The sequence below is a fragment of the Camelus dromedarius genome, chromosome 27, assembly GCF_036321535.1.
Source record: "Camelus dromedarius isolate mCamDro1 chromosome 27, mCamDro1.pat, whole genome shotgun sequence".
Taxonomy (NCBI): Eukaryota; Metazoa; Chordata; class Mammalia; order Artiodactyla; family Camelidae; genus Camelus; species Camelus dromedarius.
The window spans coordinates 4,788,062-4,805,069 of NC_087462.1; the positions used below are offsets into that span (position 1 = coordinate 4,788,062).

The 17,008-nt window shown below is 52.0% G+C and overlaps 1 protein-coding gene across 3 annotated transcripts in view; it reads left to right on the forward strand.

Annotated features, from left to right (window-relative positions):
* The window catches only part of ARHGEF18 (Rho/Rac guanine nucleotide exchange factor 18), a 79,642-nt gene that overhangs the window by 16,771 nt on the left and 45,863 nt on the right, over window positions 1-17,008 (forward strand). For all 3 annotated transcript variants that reach the window (XM_064479818.1, XM_064479820.1, XM_064479819.1), the window contains 8 exons: window positions 1,253-1,512; window positions 2,288-2,438; window positions 3,100-3,214; window positions 3,870-3,927; window positions 4,270-4,314; window positions 4,865-4,942; window positions 5,875-5,977; window positions 6,118-6,259. In XM_064479818.1, the coding sequence (XP_064335888.1) occupies window positions 1,253-1,512; window positions 2,288-2,438; window positions 3,100-3,214; window positions 3,870-3,927; window positions 4,270-4,314; window positions 4,865-4,942; window positions 5,875-5,977; window positions 6,118-6,259 (952 nt within the window). The remainder of the gene's footprint in view (window positions 1-1,252; window positions 1,513-2,287; window positions 2,439-3,099; window positions 3,215-3,869; window positions 3,928-4,269; window positions 4,315-4,864; window positions 4,943-5,874; window positions 5,978-6,117; window positions 6,260-17,008) is intronic.

Here is a 17,008-nt window from a genome sequence, read left to right on the forward strand (position 1 = left end):
GCCTAGACAGGTCCTTTTTCTTCCCTGAGCCTCAGTCTCCTGATCTGGAAAGTGGGATAACAACGCCCCCTGGTGGAGCTGCCGTGCAATTAGGGATACCGCCCGTGTGGTCCTGGGTGGCGATTTGCCGATGCGCTCTGGCATCGGATGCTGCATCATGGACCGCCTCTGTGTATCCCGCGTGTCTGACAGCGCCTGGCACGTGGCTGCCCCGCGGGTGGGTGGGAGCAGGAGACCGCAGGGGGCCAGAAGCAGGAGGCGGCCGGCCCTGGGGCCCTCTGGGCTGTGCTGACAAGCTGCGGCTTCTGTTGCCGGGGAGGGGAAGGTACTGGAGGGGATTTAGGAGCTCAGAGGTTCCAGGCTACATCGGATAGGACTGAGCCGGGGTAGGTGAGCAAGGTTCAGGGTCCAATGCTGTTGGGTCTTACCTAACATTTTGATAATTTGTTTCATGGTGAATCTCCTTGCATTACTTTGAGATTTTCTTTTCTTTTCTTTTCTTTTTTGATATTGCATTAAAGTATGATTTTCTTGATTCCTGAGTTTAGGGACAACCCCTTCAATTTTGTGCCTGGGACACTCACCTCCCCTCCCCTAGTCCCGGGCTGGGAGGGAGACTTAGGGTCCAGAAGTCCCGTGAGGAGACACCCCCAGCAGCCCAGGGGAAAGACCGGAGGCCCTGGCATTGCCTGAAATTCCACCAGGAACGTCAAGGATTGCCTCGCTCCGCGGAGCGTTTTCACCTACTGCTTCACAGATAACGATTTTTTCTTTAATTATTATTATTATTTATTTATTTTGCACGGGGAGGTAGTTAAGTTTATTTTTATTTTTATTTTTTTTTTTGGACGGAGGTACTGGGGATTGAACCCAGGACCTTGTGCGTGCTACGCATGCTCCCTGCCCCGAGCTAATGCTACCTCCGCCCCCCCACCCCACACACAGATACGACATTAAGTGAGCCTTAAAACAAGGTGCGCGAGCCGCCAGGACAGGCTATCGTGGCCGTTTCATAAGATGATCAGACAGAAAATCAGCGAGGGAGGTGGAAGCCCAGATTTCCGGTCCCTGTTTGGGGGTGAGGCCTTGAAGGCCTAGGTTAGGCCCTGCGTTGAGGGGACGACCCCCCATTCTCCCCCGCCTGTCGGGAGATGGGCTCTGAGCCCAGGCTGGACGGGAGGGGGTGGGCAGGGTCTGAGTGCGGAGGGCCTCTGCTGCCCGCGTCAGTGCCTTCTCCCCCGCCTGCCTGCAGGAGGCGGCTGCTCCGGGGCTGCTCGGCGAGAGCGCGGAGGACCTCAGCCTGGACCTGGGAGCCCTTCAGGGCAGCGAGTATCTCCAGGACCTGGGCCTCGGGGTCCTTCCACTCAGCCAGCCTGGGGAGGCCAAGGCCAGTGGCCCCCCCAGCAAAGAAGCCAGAGGAGACTCGCCCTTGTCCAGCTCGGCAGGGTCCCACAGCCTGTCTCGGAGACGCAGCTGGGAGAGGCCGCGGAGCTGCTCAGAGAGCTGGCGGAGGTCAGCCCCCAGCGCGGCCGCCTTCAGCGCACCTTCCCTCGCGCCCCCAACGCCAGGGCCCCAGGCCATGCCGCCCCCCCGCCTCTGTGTCATCTAGCTTAAGGACACCAAGGCCGAGTGCTTTATCTGAGGCAACCCAAAAGGCCTTCTCCCGAGACACACGCACATCCGCACACAGAGCCCGTGTGAACATACGGATCCGGGTGCACGGATGAGCGCGCACACGCTGAATGAGCTTGCACCCCCCCAAACTGAAGACTCTGCGAGCATCCCGCAGGCACACTCGAACACGGATGTGCACACTGGGTGTACACGCGCATGCTGCGCCCGCAGGCATGCACCCTGCCCTGTGCAAATCCACACGGAGAAGTCTAAGCATGTGACTTGCACGTGTGCATGAAGCCCCAGATGAACTTGCGATCAAAACGCAGCTGCAAGCTAGGCACCACACACCCTCCAGTGGCCACCCCAAACAGGGGAGCAGGGTGCTTTAACTGCACCTCCCCATCACTCCCTCCACCCCTCCCAGTCTCCCCAAACAGAAATCCAGTCTAGGTAAAAATAGTGGGAGTGCCATCCACCTGGAACTTCCACAGCGGATCCCCCAACCGGGGTCCCCACGGACCCCTCTGAGACTGGGAGATCTGGACCCCTGTCTGTGCCCCACCCCCAGAGGGCCACCTGCGGGTTAACCCCAGCCCCCGGGCCGGTCACACCAGAGCTGGGGCGCCCCGACCAGGCGGAAGAGACTTGACCTCCTCCCTTCCACCACCAGGCTCAGCCTTGATGCCTCAGCTGTGAATGAGGGGCCCTGTCTCCCCCGGACGCTGGCCAGCCTTGCGCTGAACCTGCCAGGAGGGGGCCTGCAGGCCTGGACCCAAGAATGTCTGTCTGGGGGTGGAACCCCCACAGAGCAGCCAAGCAAGGTGGGTGCAACCCACAGCCACCCAGGACGATAAGACACCTCTGGGCCCAGGGCCCTGCGTGCAGGTGGGAAGGCGTGCCTCACCCACACCTGGTGGGGCTGACGCATCACAGCAGGGTTGTCCATGGCGGAGCCCATGACTGAGGGGTCACTGATTCCTGAGATTCCAGCCTAGGCCTGGGGGTCCTTCGCTGGGGTAAGGTCTGCAGGAAGGGACCGTTGGCCACCAGTGCAACCCCTGGGCTGTGGAGCAAGGGGATGTCTCTGCATCTTGGCAGCTGGAAGGAAGCCCTGTCTGAGTCTGGAGTTTGCAACTGGGGACAGCTTATTTCAGGTCTGGGATTCTAGCCCATAGCTGGGGACTGTGGCCCATGCCTGGGGCTCCTCTGCCCATGACCATGACTTGAGGGGAAATTCCTAGCCATGGCTGGAATTTGTGGCTCAGAATTCCAAAACTCTGGTCCACAGCTGGGGGTGGTCCTTGGCAGGACTGCAGCCCAGGGCTGGGGCGGGCATGGCTCTAGCCCTCAGCTGCTATGAGGACTATGCCCCGTAGGTGGGGGCAGCTCCCGTCTGCAGCTGGAGGCTGGGGACCCTCGATCTGCAGAGCCTGCCTGCAGCCCCAGCTGCCTCTGGCCTAGCGAGATGCTTATTCTCTGCAGGAATGTGACAGCCCCGAGAAAAGAGTGAGGTCACGGTCGGTTCCCTCGTCCTTTGATGAGATCAGCTCCCTGGAAATCTTTCCGGCTTTGGAAGTGCCCACTCCAGCTGTTCAAGGTAGCTCAACCTGGGGATTTCTTTCATTCAAACCAAGGAGGGTAGGAGGTTTCTGCTGCAGGGCCCCCTGGATGGGGCTGGTGGAGGGGGCTTAGGGCAGGAATGGACAGACTATGGGCAGGGGAGTCGGGGGCGGTCCTCCAGCACCTGCCCCTCCCCCTCCCCCAAGGCCTAGAGCCAGGGTGGACATACCACTGCAATGACCCCCCCAGGGCTCTCTCTTCTCTCTCTCATTCTCTTTCTTTATCTCCTTCTTTGTCTCCGAATCTCTGTCTTAAGAGCTTGTGTCCCTCGGCCGTCAGACAGACCTACATGCCAAACCGGAATCTACCACTTTCTAGCAAGTCTCTGAGCCTCCCCAGCTTTCTCCATAAGAATGGGACCCTGTCTCCTTAGGGTCATTTGCAGGGTTCACTGAGTGCACACACGTGTAGAGTGCGTAGCACATCTTAAGCGCTCATGAGATGCTGGGGGCACTTCCATCCCTGGCTCTCCGGCCTCTTCACACCTCTCTTCCCCCAGAGTAACAAGCCCCACCCAGACAGTCTCCAGTTCTGCAGGGGTGGGGTGGGGTCAGGGTGGGGCACCATGCAGGGCTGGTCCTGCCTCAGGGTCCCCTCACACCTGTGCCTCTTGGGGTGGGCGCCGCTTCCAGGCTTGGATCCACCGGTGCTGGAATGCATGGAAAAGGACCACGTGGAGCCAGATCATGTGTGAGTGTCTGCCGCTTGGTTAGGGAGGGACCCCAGTGGATAGCTGAGGTGTCAAGGCTGAGGGAGGAGGGGCACAGGTTGGAGCATTGCTGATGTAAGTGACCAGGGCCCGCCATGGTCCCTCTAGGTCCCCCTCTAACCTAGATCTCTCCCACACCCTCCTTCTCCCAGGGGAGGGACCCAAGACCCTCAGAAAGGTTCTCTACAGCATCAGGAGAGGGGTTGGAGCCCCTGGTTAGGAGCTGCATCGGGACCTGGGGCCCGATGGGGCAATCGCAGCCCGTCTTGGGGAATGTCTGTAACCTGGGGCAACTGTGGGCTGTTTTTGTTCCCCAACCCCAGGTTGATTGTCCAGCAGGTCCTTCAAGAACTTCGACAGTACCATGGGTAAGTAGGGGAGGAGGATGGGTGTGAGGGAACAGGTGTGGGAGGACAGATGAGGAAGACAGGTAGAGGTGGGCAGGTATAGGAGTGGACAGGTATGGGGGACACGTGGGGAACAGATATGGGAAGACAGGTGGGGGACAGGTATGGAGAAGCTGGGGAGAAATGGGAGGAAAACGGTGACAGGAGAGGTGGGAGGAGGCATAGGTGCGGGAAAGGACAGGGTCCCTGAGTTGGGGAGCAGCGTGTCGCCACCAGTCCGTGTGGTACCTTTGTACAAATGGGGAAATTTGCTTCTTTCCCAAAATACTGCCATGTTAGAAAATCTCCCTGACATGCTGATTTTATTCGACCAAGGTGTGTTACCACCCTCTGCTGGAAAACCCACCACAGGGACCATGTACACAAGCCCAGGTGTGGAGGGATGTTCAGATGAGGCACGGGGTGCACACCTATCAGTGGAAGCCGCAGTGGCGGGAAGGCAGGAGAAGAGGCAGCTGGGGGAGGGAGGAAGGGCTGCTGACCCAGGTATTGGGCCCCTCTGATCCTGCAGGGCCCGGCAGAGGGCTCGCTTGTCAGTCAGCCCTGGAGGAGCCCATTCGAACCTCACCTGGTTTGAGTTCCTGTCTGAGTGAGTATGCAGAGCTGCAGGTGGGGAGCTCTGTGTGGGCTCTGATCTGGGGGTGGGAGCTGGGACCCCCATCCTCTCAATGGAACCACCAGGGCAATGGTGGAGGCGGCAGCTGGCTGGGGGTTCCCCATACACCATGGGAGGGCAGAGGAAGACTTCTTGGAGGAGGTGATGACTTGAGGTGGGTTCCAGTGGAGGAGTAGGAGTTCACCGACACAGGGAGATGAGGCTGAGGGAAGGAAATAGGTGCCTTTAGGGGAAGGCTATCAGGCTGAGGCTGGGAGGGGCCAAGAGAGGGAAGTCAGCAGACGCCACATCATCCCTGGGAAGCTGAGGAACACAGCTCTTTGGGGACTGATGGAGAGCGCTGTCAGGCTGGGGTGCAGAGTGGAGGTGCAGAATCTCCCTCCAGGGAACAGATTCTGCAGGGACTGGGTTTGTTTGTCAATGACTTAGTATGTATGTATTAAATGAGGCTGTGCCAGTCACCCAGGAGAGGAAGGACACTGACCTGGGGCTGGAGAATCTTCTGGGAAGAGGGGAGCAGGATTTGAGAGCCCACAGGATCCACAGGGAAGATGGACAGAATTTCTAGGCTGATTAGACATGGAGGGGGCATGAGTCAGAGAAAAGAGGCAGGGACAGACAAGGCCCATCTAAGGAGCTCAAACTCGAGACCATGTCACATTCCCCTCTGTAAACCCAGTCCCCAAGGTTCCCAGAGCTTTGTCAACATCAGTGAATGTTTGTTGAGTGAATAAGTGAGTGAGAGAAGGAGGGAGCAGTTAGGGACCACAGCAGGGATGAAACAGAACAAGGCGGGACCCCAGGGAGACAGATTCCACGTGGATCCCAGGAGAGACCCACAGGACTAGCTCAGAACAGCCCTCTGGGCCTGCTGCACCCTCCTCACTGAACTTTCCTCCCCGTAGGAGCGAGGACAGCACGAGCAAGATAGAGAGGTGTGACAGGAGCGCCAGGGTGAAACGCAGACTGAGCTCCCTCCGCAGTCGAGTCACCAGACAGAAGGAGAAGGTCAGGGGGCCGGGCCAGGGCTGGGGGGACGCCTCTCTGCCTTCTTCAGCTTGTCAAAGTGGCCCTGGCCCCAGAGCCCTGTGACTCGAGGTGGGACTGGATGCTCAGGGCATTCTAAAGCCCACTTCTGTCCCCAACAGGGGAAGAGCCCAGTACCTTTGAAGGACAAGGGTCAGGATGCTCGAGAAAGGAAGGAGTGTGTCAACGGGCACCAGCTGGCTCGGGGAACCTTCTCTGGCCACTCCAGCTGCCCCCTGTGTGGCAAACCCTTTCTGAGCTCTGGTAAGTCTGGTGGCCCAGCCTGTCCCTCTGGATGGCAGCCACTTTCTCTGCTTTACTTCCCATAAATCACCTTCATTGCCTCCTTCACTCTGTATCCTCATCCCATTTCACCCTCTCTAAGCTCTGGCTGACCCTGGCTACCTGGACAGCACCAGGGATCCAACCCTCAGAGGTGGGACCATTTGGTTAGCTCAAGGGTCCCCCAAATTCCCTTTAAGTCTCCACTTTTGTCCTTGCAAAGGTCCCTTTGCAAAATCCAGACTTGGGCAGTGTATTAGTTAGCTAGGGCTGCATAACAAAGTATCACCATCTGTTGGGCTTAAACCATGGAAAGGCGTTGTCTCACGGTTCTGGAGAAGTCTGAGATCAAGGTGTCGGCAAAGCTAGACTCCCTCTGAAGGTGCTAGGGAAGGGTCCATTCCAGGCATCTTTCCTGGCTTCTGGCAGTCTGGTGGCTTGTGGCAGCAGAACTGAAGTCTTCACGTGGCATCCTCCAAGTGTGTGTATCTATGTCTCAAATTCCCCTTTTCATAAGGATACCAGTCAAATCACATTAGGGCCCTTCCCTACTGCAGGATGCCCTCATTCTACTAAATACATCAGCAAAGACTCTGTTTCCAAATGAGGCCACCTTCTGATATACTGAGGGGGGTTAGGAATGCAACATACGAATGTGGGGTGCGGGGCTGGGGGCACAATTCAGCCCATAACAGGCGATTTCCTGCCTCCCAGTGCTCTCTTGGGAGGTAACAGTCCCTACTTGGGTAAGCACACTGGGTTCCAGAGTCCCTAGAGGGAGGTAACCCCAGTCTTTTCTGAGACTGAGAACTTTGCCTTTCTGAAAACCAGTGCCACTTTGTATGGGGTGGAGAGGAGGCGCTGGCAACGGCGTGTCGGAAGGATGCATGTGCAGTTTGCAGGCAGAATTCAGCAGTAGGCTGCGGCCAGCAAATTCAGGCAAGTGCAGGGTTCCTTGACCTTGACACTGTTGATATTTGAGGCTGGGTATTTCTTTGTTGTGGGGGTCGGTAGGGGGTTAGGTTTCCATGCATTGGAGGATGTTGAGCAGTGTTCGTGGCCTCTGCCCATTAGATGCAATTAACACCCCTCCCATGTGTCATGACAACCAAAAATGTCTCCGGATGTGGCCAGATGTCCCCCAGGGAGCCAGGATTGCCCCAGCGAGAATCAGTGGGCTACTGCGATAGAGAACTGGCCTCCAGGGCGGGCAGAGCATGGAGGGCTGCACCTCCCCCCACAGGGCAGGTGCCTCCAGGTGACCTGAGCTACAGGTTTAGCAATTCTTCCTTTCCTGGCCCCACACTTACGTGGGCATTTCCTTCTTCCTCATTCCTCCCTCTTTCCGGAGCACTGTTTTGCTGGGTGTCCTGCTGGTGGTTGCTGTTGGCAGGGGTGTCCCGTTTTTCTTCCATCGGCAGATCTCCAGCCAGCTTGCTGACACGTGAGCTGTCTTTCACCAAGGCTGATGCAGGCTTGGCAAAGTCCTCAGTGCACTGGCTTCAGCGTCTTGAAGTCCTTTTAAGCAGCAGGTGACTTCCTGTTTCTTTCTCTCTTCTTCTTTGGGACAGGGCTGAGATCTGCTGGCTACGGGGACCTTCCTGGAGAACCAGGATCAAGCCCCCAGAGCCTTATCTCAGGCATCAAATTCAAGGGGCAACTGGGAGGTTGGCAGAAGGAAGGAAAGATCCAGAACTGAGCCATGGACAGTGTGTAAATGAGTGGCTACATCCACATGACAGTGGCAGGGTTGAGAATGTTGTAGCATGACCGCAAAGCTGAAAATACTTACCCTGTGGCTCTTTATGGCCAACGTTTGCCCATCCCTGCGCTAGCTTTTCCAGCAGCAAGGAAGACCCGGGGAAGTGACTTACAGTAGCTGGCAGAGAAATAAGCCCCCTACACATCTGACCTTGAAGAACGAGGGTTCCCATAGGCACGAATTTCCTGAACACCACTTTACAATCACAGAAGACTTTGCACAAATAATGAGAGCCATGGGTAACATTACTGTACTAAGCACGTACAGTAACCCAAACCACCAAGTTCTTTAAGTGGATTTCCTCATTAGCACTCACGCCCACACTGTAAGGCAGACATTAGTGCCTCTGCTTTCTACAGATGAGGAAACCGAGGCCCAGAGGAGTTAAGTTCTGGCCCACAGGCACACAGTCAGGATTGGAACTCAAGCCTGAGCCTTTGGTGACTGATCCATCGCCACATCACACCATTTGATTTCTTTTAATAATATAAACTAATTGTTTTTAGTTGTACCAAAGGCAATATTTTATATCTTAAAAGAAAATTAAGTTACAGACAAATGGAGAGCAAAAGTTTCACATACCCAAGACACTTTGTTGTTTGATGCACTTTATATCACTATTTGGGACAATTTTTAAGGCCACCAAAAAAGATAATGATAGCTCTGTACAATAGTATTTAAAATAACAGAGTAGAGGGAGGGTATAGCTCAATGGTAGAGCACATGCTTAGCATGCATGAGGTCCTGGGTTCAATCCCCAGTACCTCCATTAAAAACATAAATAAATAAACTGAATTACCCCCCCCCAACAAAATTAAAATAACAAGAAGATGAAAACACTTTTATTTTGCATTTCTGCAAACTATTCTAAAGACAGCAAATACGTGCTCAGCTGTTTATTCCTTTGCTTCAAAATAAGCTACCAGTAATTCTAAACCAGGCAAAAATGTGTTGTTCCCAGATGAAATATAATTGGTCATACTTGTAAAAATGTTTTGCAGTGAGTCCTTGGCTTCTATGAAAACCCAAAAATAGCAAAGGAAAGACTAGAGTTTATTTTCAAATTCTATGACTAGTTTCCAATAATCTCTTATCAGTAGACTTCCAGGCAAAATACCAGATACTAAGGATCAGATTTAATTCTTGAGGATAAGTATGAAACTTGTGGATTGCTTTCTGTGGCTAGCATAAACCGATGAAAAACCAAATGTAGAATGCCACACAAGGCAGGCAGGAGCAATAACTTAATGTTTTGTTTTATTATATGAAAAGTCAATGCTAATACTCTAGAGAAATTAACACCTACCTAGGGAATTTTTTTTTAACTTAAGTATAGTCAGTTACAATGTGTCAATTTCTGGTGTACAGCATCATGTCCCAGTCATACAGATACATCCACATATTCATTTTCATATTCTTTTTCATTAAAGATTATGACAAGATACCCTGTGCTATACAGAAGAAATTCAGTTTTTTATCTATTTTTGTATCTAGTAGTTAATATTTGCACATCTTAAACTCTCAAATATATCCCTTCCCACCCTCTTTCACCCGGTAACCATAAGATGGTTTCTTATGTCTGTAAATCTGTTTCTGTTTTGTAGATGAGTTCATTTAGTGTCTTCTTTTTTCTTTTTTTAGATTCCACATATGAGTGATAGCGTATGGTATTTTTCTCTCTCTTTCTGGCTTACTTCACTTAGAATGATGATCTCCAGGTCCATCCATGTTGCTGCAAATGGCATTATTTTATTCCTTTTTATGGCTGAGTAGTATTCCATTGTATAAATATACCACAAGTTCTTTTTCCAGTCATCTGTCGATGGACATTTAGGTTGTTTCCATGCCTTGGCTATTGTACATAGTGCTGCTATGAACATTAGGGTGCTGGTGTCTTTTCAAATTTGAGTTCCCTCCAGACATATGCCCAGGCATAGGATTGCTGGATCATATGGTATGTCTACCTTTAGTTTTCTGAGGAATCTCCATACTGTTTTCCATAATGGTTGCACCAAACTACATTCCCACCAACAGTGTAGGAGGGTTCTACTTAGGGCATTTTAACATTGTAGCAAACCAAAAGATCAAACTTCAAAATGACCAGACCTGTAACTTGGAACTGAAATATTCTGCTGCATTTTGGCATCACACCCTAACTTAGAGTGTAGAACGATCTAAGGAATCTCAGCACCACCTTGGCACGATAGAATAGCTCCTCTTACCTCTCCAGTGGTGGGGAGACTCCTTTTCTCCCTGAAGCTTTTCATATTAGATTTACAAAAGTGCAAAAAAAGCAGAGAGAGCCCCCTCGTACTGTTTGCCTAGCTTCCCCTCCTGGTAACATCTTATATGACCACAATACATTTGTCACAACTTAGAAACCAACATTGGTTCAATACTATTAACCAAACTCCAGATTTTATTCCAATTTCACCTGTTTTTTTTTTTTCCATCAGTGTTCTTCTGTTACAGGATCCAATTCAGATACTACATTATCTTCAATTATCCTGTCTCCCCAGTCCCTCTGGTTTGTGAGGGTTTCTCAAAACTCTTCTTACTGTCCATGATCATGACAGTCTTGAAAGAAGTATTAGCCAGGCGTCTTGTGCAATGTCCCTTAATCTGGGTTTATCTGTTTTTCTATAATTAGAAAGGGGTTATGGGTTTGGTGAACCTTCTTGTCCCATCATATCAGGGGTAGGGGGTTAGTGCTATCAATATGACATCCCTGAGGATGTTAGCCTTTATCACCTGGTTAAGGTAAGGTCTGCCAGGTTACTAATTTTCCCCTTTCCTACTCGTCTTGGGAAGTGAGTCACTCAATCCAGCCTACTCTCAGGGTGGTAGGAATTAAGTTCCACCTCCTGGAGACACCATTTGACTTTCGGGACAGCCCTTTGAGATCAAGCAAGATTTGACTTTCTGTAAAAGAAATGATGTGGGTAGCACTCACCATGGTGCCTGGTACACGTGGGCAGTGGTAGCATCTGTCATCATCATCATCATCATCATCATCATCATTTCTTGCTATTGAGGCAAAGCCAGCATCTAAGTCACAGACCCCAACCCTGGGCTTTGACCACATCCCCCACACCTGTCTAAGAAAGCATGTGAGGCCAGAATGACTGGGTCTCACTCCCAGTGGCTAAGAGCAGGCACTGCCCAGGTGTAACTCATCACAAGCCTACTACCATTGAAAGTATTCAAAGCCAGATGTCACTGCCTGTCCCCTTAAAGAAACAGCCCCACAGTAACTTAAACAGAACAGGGAATGAGTCATGCTCCAGGTAATTGTGGAAGGTGGGTCTCCAGGGTAAAGCTGAGATGCTTTCCCTGAGACCAGCCCCACTGATGGAGCACCATTCCAGACAGTCTTGCTCCTGGCCTTGACCTCTGAGGCCCCTCCAAGGTCTGACCTTGCCTACCCCTCCACCCTTCTCTCCCACTACTCAGCCACCAGGCTCCATGACCCAGCCACCCCGAAGTCTCGTGGTTGTCCGTGCACATCACTGTGCCTTGCTCATTCAGGACTGTTCCTGGAACTGCCTCTGCCAGCTAATTCTTACTCACCCTTTAAGACAAAGCACAGGGCCACCTCCCCCAGGAAGCCTGCATTAGGTGACTATATATGTAAGTTCTGAGTGTCTCTAAGGCCAGTTGCTGTCAGTCAAGGGCCATTTTGCACCCCAAGGAATATTTGGCAATGTCTGGAGACACTTTTGGTTGTCAGGTTGGAGGCAGGTGCTATTGGCATCTAATGGGTAGACACCAGGAATGCTGTTCAACATCTTCCGATGCACAGGAGACCCGGAGACAGAGAATTATCCAGCCCCAACCGTCCATAGTGCCAAGATTGAGAAACACTGCTGTGGATGTGAGTTCCTTTGTCTCCTTAGCCTTTGGCAGAGTCCCTAGTCCACAGTAAGGACTCAGTAAATGCAGAATGATTGCATGGATAAAAGACAAGACATACCTCTCCTTTGTTAACAGGCCCCTTGGAAAAAAAATGGTTTCTACCTTTAGGGGAGAACTATGTCAACCTGAAGAGTTCTCTAACCAAGGTGGCTATAAAAATAAGGATCATGTCACTCCTCCTGCTTAAAATCTTCAATGGCTCCCCATTGCCTTGAGAATAAAGTCCAAAAGTCACAACAATTCAGAGAGTGAACATTTACAGATCCACTGAGACCTCAAAAGTACCTATGTCAGGGCTTCTGACCTCAGCTGGGGTGGGGTGTCTGATGAAGTATGTCCTTGCACTTCCGGAACCTCCAGTTCTCGGGACATGCTCCCTCTCCTCATCATGAAGACTGGACTTAAGCTGAAGGCAGGTCACCTAGGGACTCTGCCACCCCAGTTTCTGAACTGAGAGCTCTCAACCATAGATTGTGTGCGTTTTGAAGTGAGTTTCATTTGGGGCGCTTTTGGCCTGGTTGACCAACCAGCTTGGACCTAAGGTGAAAGGCTCCTCTCCTGGTTCCTGCCCACTCCCTCCACCTATGGGGAGCCTGGATCAGACAAGAAGCCTCAGGACTGGGATGTCTGATGGCACCTGTGTGGGAGTGTCTGGCGTATGTTTCAGACTCTGAACACCTGTTTGGGGGTATCTGAAAGCATCTGTGTTGGAAGTATGTGGTATGTGTTTTGGAGGTATCTGAGAGTTTCCATGTGGGATCTCTGCTACCTATCTGGGTGTCTGAAAGCCTGTTTAGGGGTAACTGATGGCTCCTGGATGAAGGCATCGGGTACTTTGGGGATATTTAGCATGTTTTTCAGATTCTGAATAGTCTGGGGTATTTAACAGACCTACGTGGGGTGTCTGACCTATTTTCGAGTACCTGAAACATGTTTTGAGTACCTGAAGGCATCTGCCTGGGGGTCTGGTATGTGTTTGGAGCATCTGGGGATGCCTATGTTGGGATGTCTATGATTCACTTTTCCCAGACTTGTACTCTGCACTCCTGTAACATACGCTGCCACTTCTTCGCAAGTGACAGACCTGTTCTCTCCATTTCTAGTACCTTCCCCTTTCAAACTTCTTGCTCCCGGATTCATCCCTTTTAGAAGCCTTCAGGCTCCCCGCTACTTGCCCGCCACCGCCTCCAGGCACCCCTAGTTCCCCAGGTCGCCCCTAGCCCCGCCAATCCTCCTTGGGTCCCCTCTAGGCGCCCCCCAGTCCCGCTGACACGCCCCTCAAGGATGGCCCTCAGCCTCCTCGCAAGCACCCTCCGACTTCAGTCTCCACGCCCCGCCTAAGGCCAAGCGAACAGCCCCAGGTTCGGCCTGAACCAGTCCTTGGTTCCCGGGACCCACGGATCCTCGAGGCCCCGCCCCCTTCCGGGCCTTCACTCTCGGATCCGCCCTCGGGGGCGGGGCGCGCGTGCGCAAATCGCCGGCGCGGCTTCCCGCTTCCGGCTCGCGCTGAGGGCGGCTGTGGATCCCGGGAGCCCGGGCAGCCCCGGCGGCGGAGGCACTAGCGGAGCTGCGGGCGGCGAGCATCCTGCGGGGTACCGAGGTGAGGGCGGCGGGGCGGGCCCGAGGAGGACGGGGCTCGGGAGAAGGCCTCAGGCCCGGGAAGGTGCCGTCGGGCCCCAGGGGCGGCCTGGGGCGCGGGACCCCCGGGCGGCCTCGGCCTTGGACCCAGCCCCCGGCCGTCTCCCCCAAGCTGGCGGGCGGGACCTGCAGGGTAGGCTGCCCCTTCGGTGCATGTGGGCTCCGTTTAGCTGATGCAGAGTGCAGACGATGCCCGCCGGCCCCGTCCCAGTCCCAGCCCTTGGGTGGTGCAACCTCCTTCGTTCAGAGGGAAAAGGGCACCGGTTCCAGGTTCTGGAGCGTCCGGGGCAGGACCGGGGATGCGGTGATAACCATAACAATACCCAACACCGGGGTACTTGAAGCCTTGGAGTGGCACTCACTCCACGGGGCAGACGTCCTCTTTGTCAGTTGAGCGTCAGAGCAACAAAGCCAGACGAAGTGTGTGCGCTTTGGGTCTTCCTTACTCCTCGCTCCGGTTTCTTGTGGAAGAATTTAGATGGTGCGCTGCAGCTCTCATTGGGGGCAGGACTGAGAGACCGTTGGTTCTTGCACGGTTTGTTGTAGCTGTCTTACCCTTGTCTGTTCTACCTGGTGCTCTGTTGTGATGGAAGCAGTAGAAGAGAGCGCTGGCCCAGGGGGGGTGAAAAGTATTCTAAAGTTTTACCTCGAAAATGAAGAACACTTTTCCCCCTTTGCCTCGTTCGGGGAGAGGGGAACTCCAGCCAGGAGCGTTGAAGGGCCGGTCTCTTGTTGACTAGAGAGAGTTCAGGACAGGTGAACAGCCTTATGGCCAAGGGCGATCTGGGGATGATTTTACAGGTATCCGGGTGAATGATTAATTCCGGAGCCGTATGGAGAAGTGTCAAGGCGCGGGCTTCAGTGTCGTATCAAACCTGGGTTCTGGTCCCAGCTTTCACCCCTAAGCCCCTGCCTCGCCACCTTTAAAACGGGAATAAGGTCTGGTTCGGGGTTTGATGAAATCAGATTGTGAGGTGCATAGTGGAGTGCCTGGCACATGGTGAATGCTTCCTCCGGAAATGTTATATATTATATGCGTATGCGTATATCTGCCCCCTCCCCCGCCTGTATTTTTAAGTTGATGTTCCAAGTAATAAGGACACTGGAAAATCTTGAGTATCTCGGTTGTTGTTTGGCCTGAGTCAGAGTTTACACCTTATCAATAGTTTGCTATCTACGGGTTAAGCCCTGTTGAGGGGGGAAAAAAGTTGTTCTAAAGTGAGTAAGAGCCTATAGCCGGTCAGCATAGCAAGTTTAATTCTTGTAAATATAACTTGTTTGGTTTTGTATAGCTTATTTCACTTTTTTTTAATTGAAGTACAGTTACAATGTGTCAAGTTCTAGTGTACAGAATCATGTCCCAGTCATGCATATATATACATATATTTGCTTGTTTCAGTTTTAAACTGCATACATGAGAGAAAGGGAGAAATGATTCTTTGATTGTTTTCTTTCGCTTTTTTTCCTTAAGTTGACTCGAGGATGCCCCCACTTTGAAAGTTGTAGCGGCGCGTACGTTGTTTCTGGCAGAAACTGTGGTGTGATTTTCCTTCTTGTCACACAGTAGTGATTTCAGCAGGGCCAGTTGCCCTTGTCACCAGCCTCTGGGACTAAGGCTGTGGCCACCAGCTGTGCCTCCCTGGGTGTTTACGTTCCACGTTTTTAGCATATTTTTGATCCTTGGGTCAAGGTCTCCTTCATTCTTCGTCTCTTATCCTGGGTCCTGTGTCCATTTCCTTCAAATTCCGCTGATGACTTTTGAAACATTTTCATCTCGGGCTCTCTGAAGTCATTTAAAGCCCGGAGACCTTTGTCACACCCAGCCAATCATCGTTTCTTTGTTACTTGTTAGTTAAACTTTACTTTCCCCCTGAAAGTGGCGAAGAGCTGCTGTGTTTTGAAAACTTCTCCAGGTGCAAAGCAATTCCAGTCAGCTCCTGGAGCTGCCTGTAGGAGTTTGTTGGAGGAGGAATGCGGCCAACCCGTAGGGGGAGAGGGGTGGGGGGGGTGCCAGCGACACTGATTAAAATAATGTTCTCTGGGAGGTCTCAGTGAGAGGACCCCTGCAGCCTGGCTCATTTTCCGTAGTTAAAACTGCCTGGATGTAAACTAAATTCTCCCTGCTTGCTTCTCTGCTTTTGTTCTTAGAGTCATAGTTTTCAGGGAGGAGAGAGTTGCAGGAGGTTATGTCCAAAGTAGCAAATGCAAGCTGACTTACCATCATGTCTTGAAATAAATACTCTAAAGGTTTAGCTAAGAGTATATACATTTAACACATTGTGGGCGGTTACATTTTAAACGCATGTAACTTTTTTTTTAAAAAATGTAACAGCTTTAGTAAGGTATAATTCATGTACCATAAAATCCACCCGTTTAAAGAGTTCCTTTATGAGGGTTTTAGTACATTCACAGGCTTAGGCAACTGTGACGACTATCTAAGGCCAGAGCATTTTATCAGCTGGTCATCCCTATGCATGGGTTTCTGGAGGCAAGAAAGGCAAAAGAGGGAGGTAATCTAAGCAGGTGCCCCCTCCAATGCAGTGTGGGACAGAGGGAGGGAAGGACCATGTCAAATTACTTGGCGGGAATCCAGCGTGATCCTGCCCACAAGGACAGTTACACACTGTTTATGGATAACTCTAATTTGCTGAGGTTAATTTTCAGAAGGAAATTGAATTGAGAAAGAAGACTAAATTGGGAAGTCACCCACAGAAGGGTTAGCATACTCACTAGTTCCCTCACAAGCGTGGAATGGGTACCAGACACAATGGAGAGCATCCCTGAGTATCAAAGTGCTAAAGGAGCAGCCTTGGGGAGCTCCCAGTGCCAGGATGTGGGGATTGATGGTGAGTCCTTGTGACCCTTGGCAGTGTCCACGTGGGGGCTCCTAATCAAGGACTTGATTGAAAGATGGGAAGATGACCAAGTGGAGACCCTCAGACACAGCAGGTGGGACTGTGGACTGGGGCCACCACTTTAGAAGACAGTCTGGTGATTCCTCAAAAAGTTGGATGCAGATTTCCCATAGGATCCAGCGATTCCACAACTAGGTATGCGCCAAAGGGAAATGAAAGCTGAGGTCTGCACAGAAACTGGCACAAAAATGTTCCTAGGTGCATTGTTCGCAGTAGCCAGAAAAGTGGAAACAATCCAAATGTCCATCAGCCAATGAATGGGCAAAGAAAATGTGGGCCATCCACACTGTGGAATATTATTCAGCCATAAAAAGGAGCAAGGCACTGACACATACCACAACAGGGGTGAGCCTTGAAAACATGATGCCGAGTGAAAGAAGCCAGTCCCAAAACACCACAGAGTGTATGGTTCCATTTATGTGAAATGTCTAGAACAGGCAAATCCATAGAGACAAAAAGTTGGTTAATGGTTGCCTTGGGTGGAGGGAGGGGGAAGTGGAG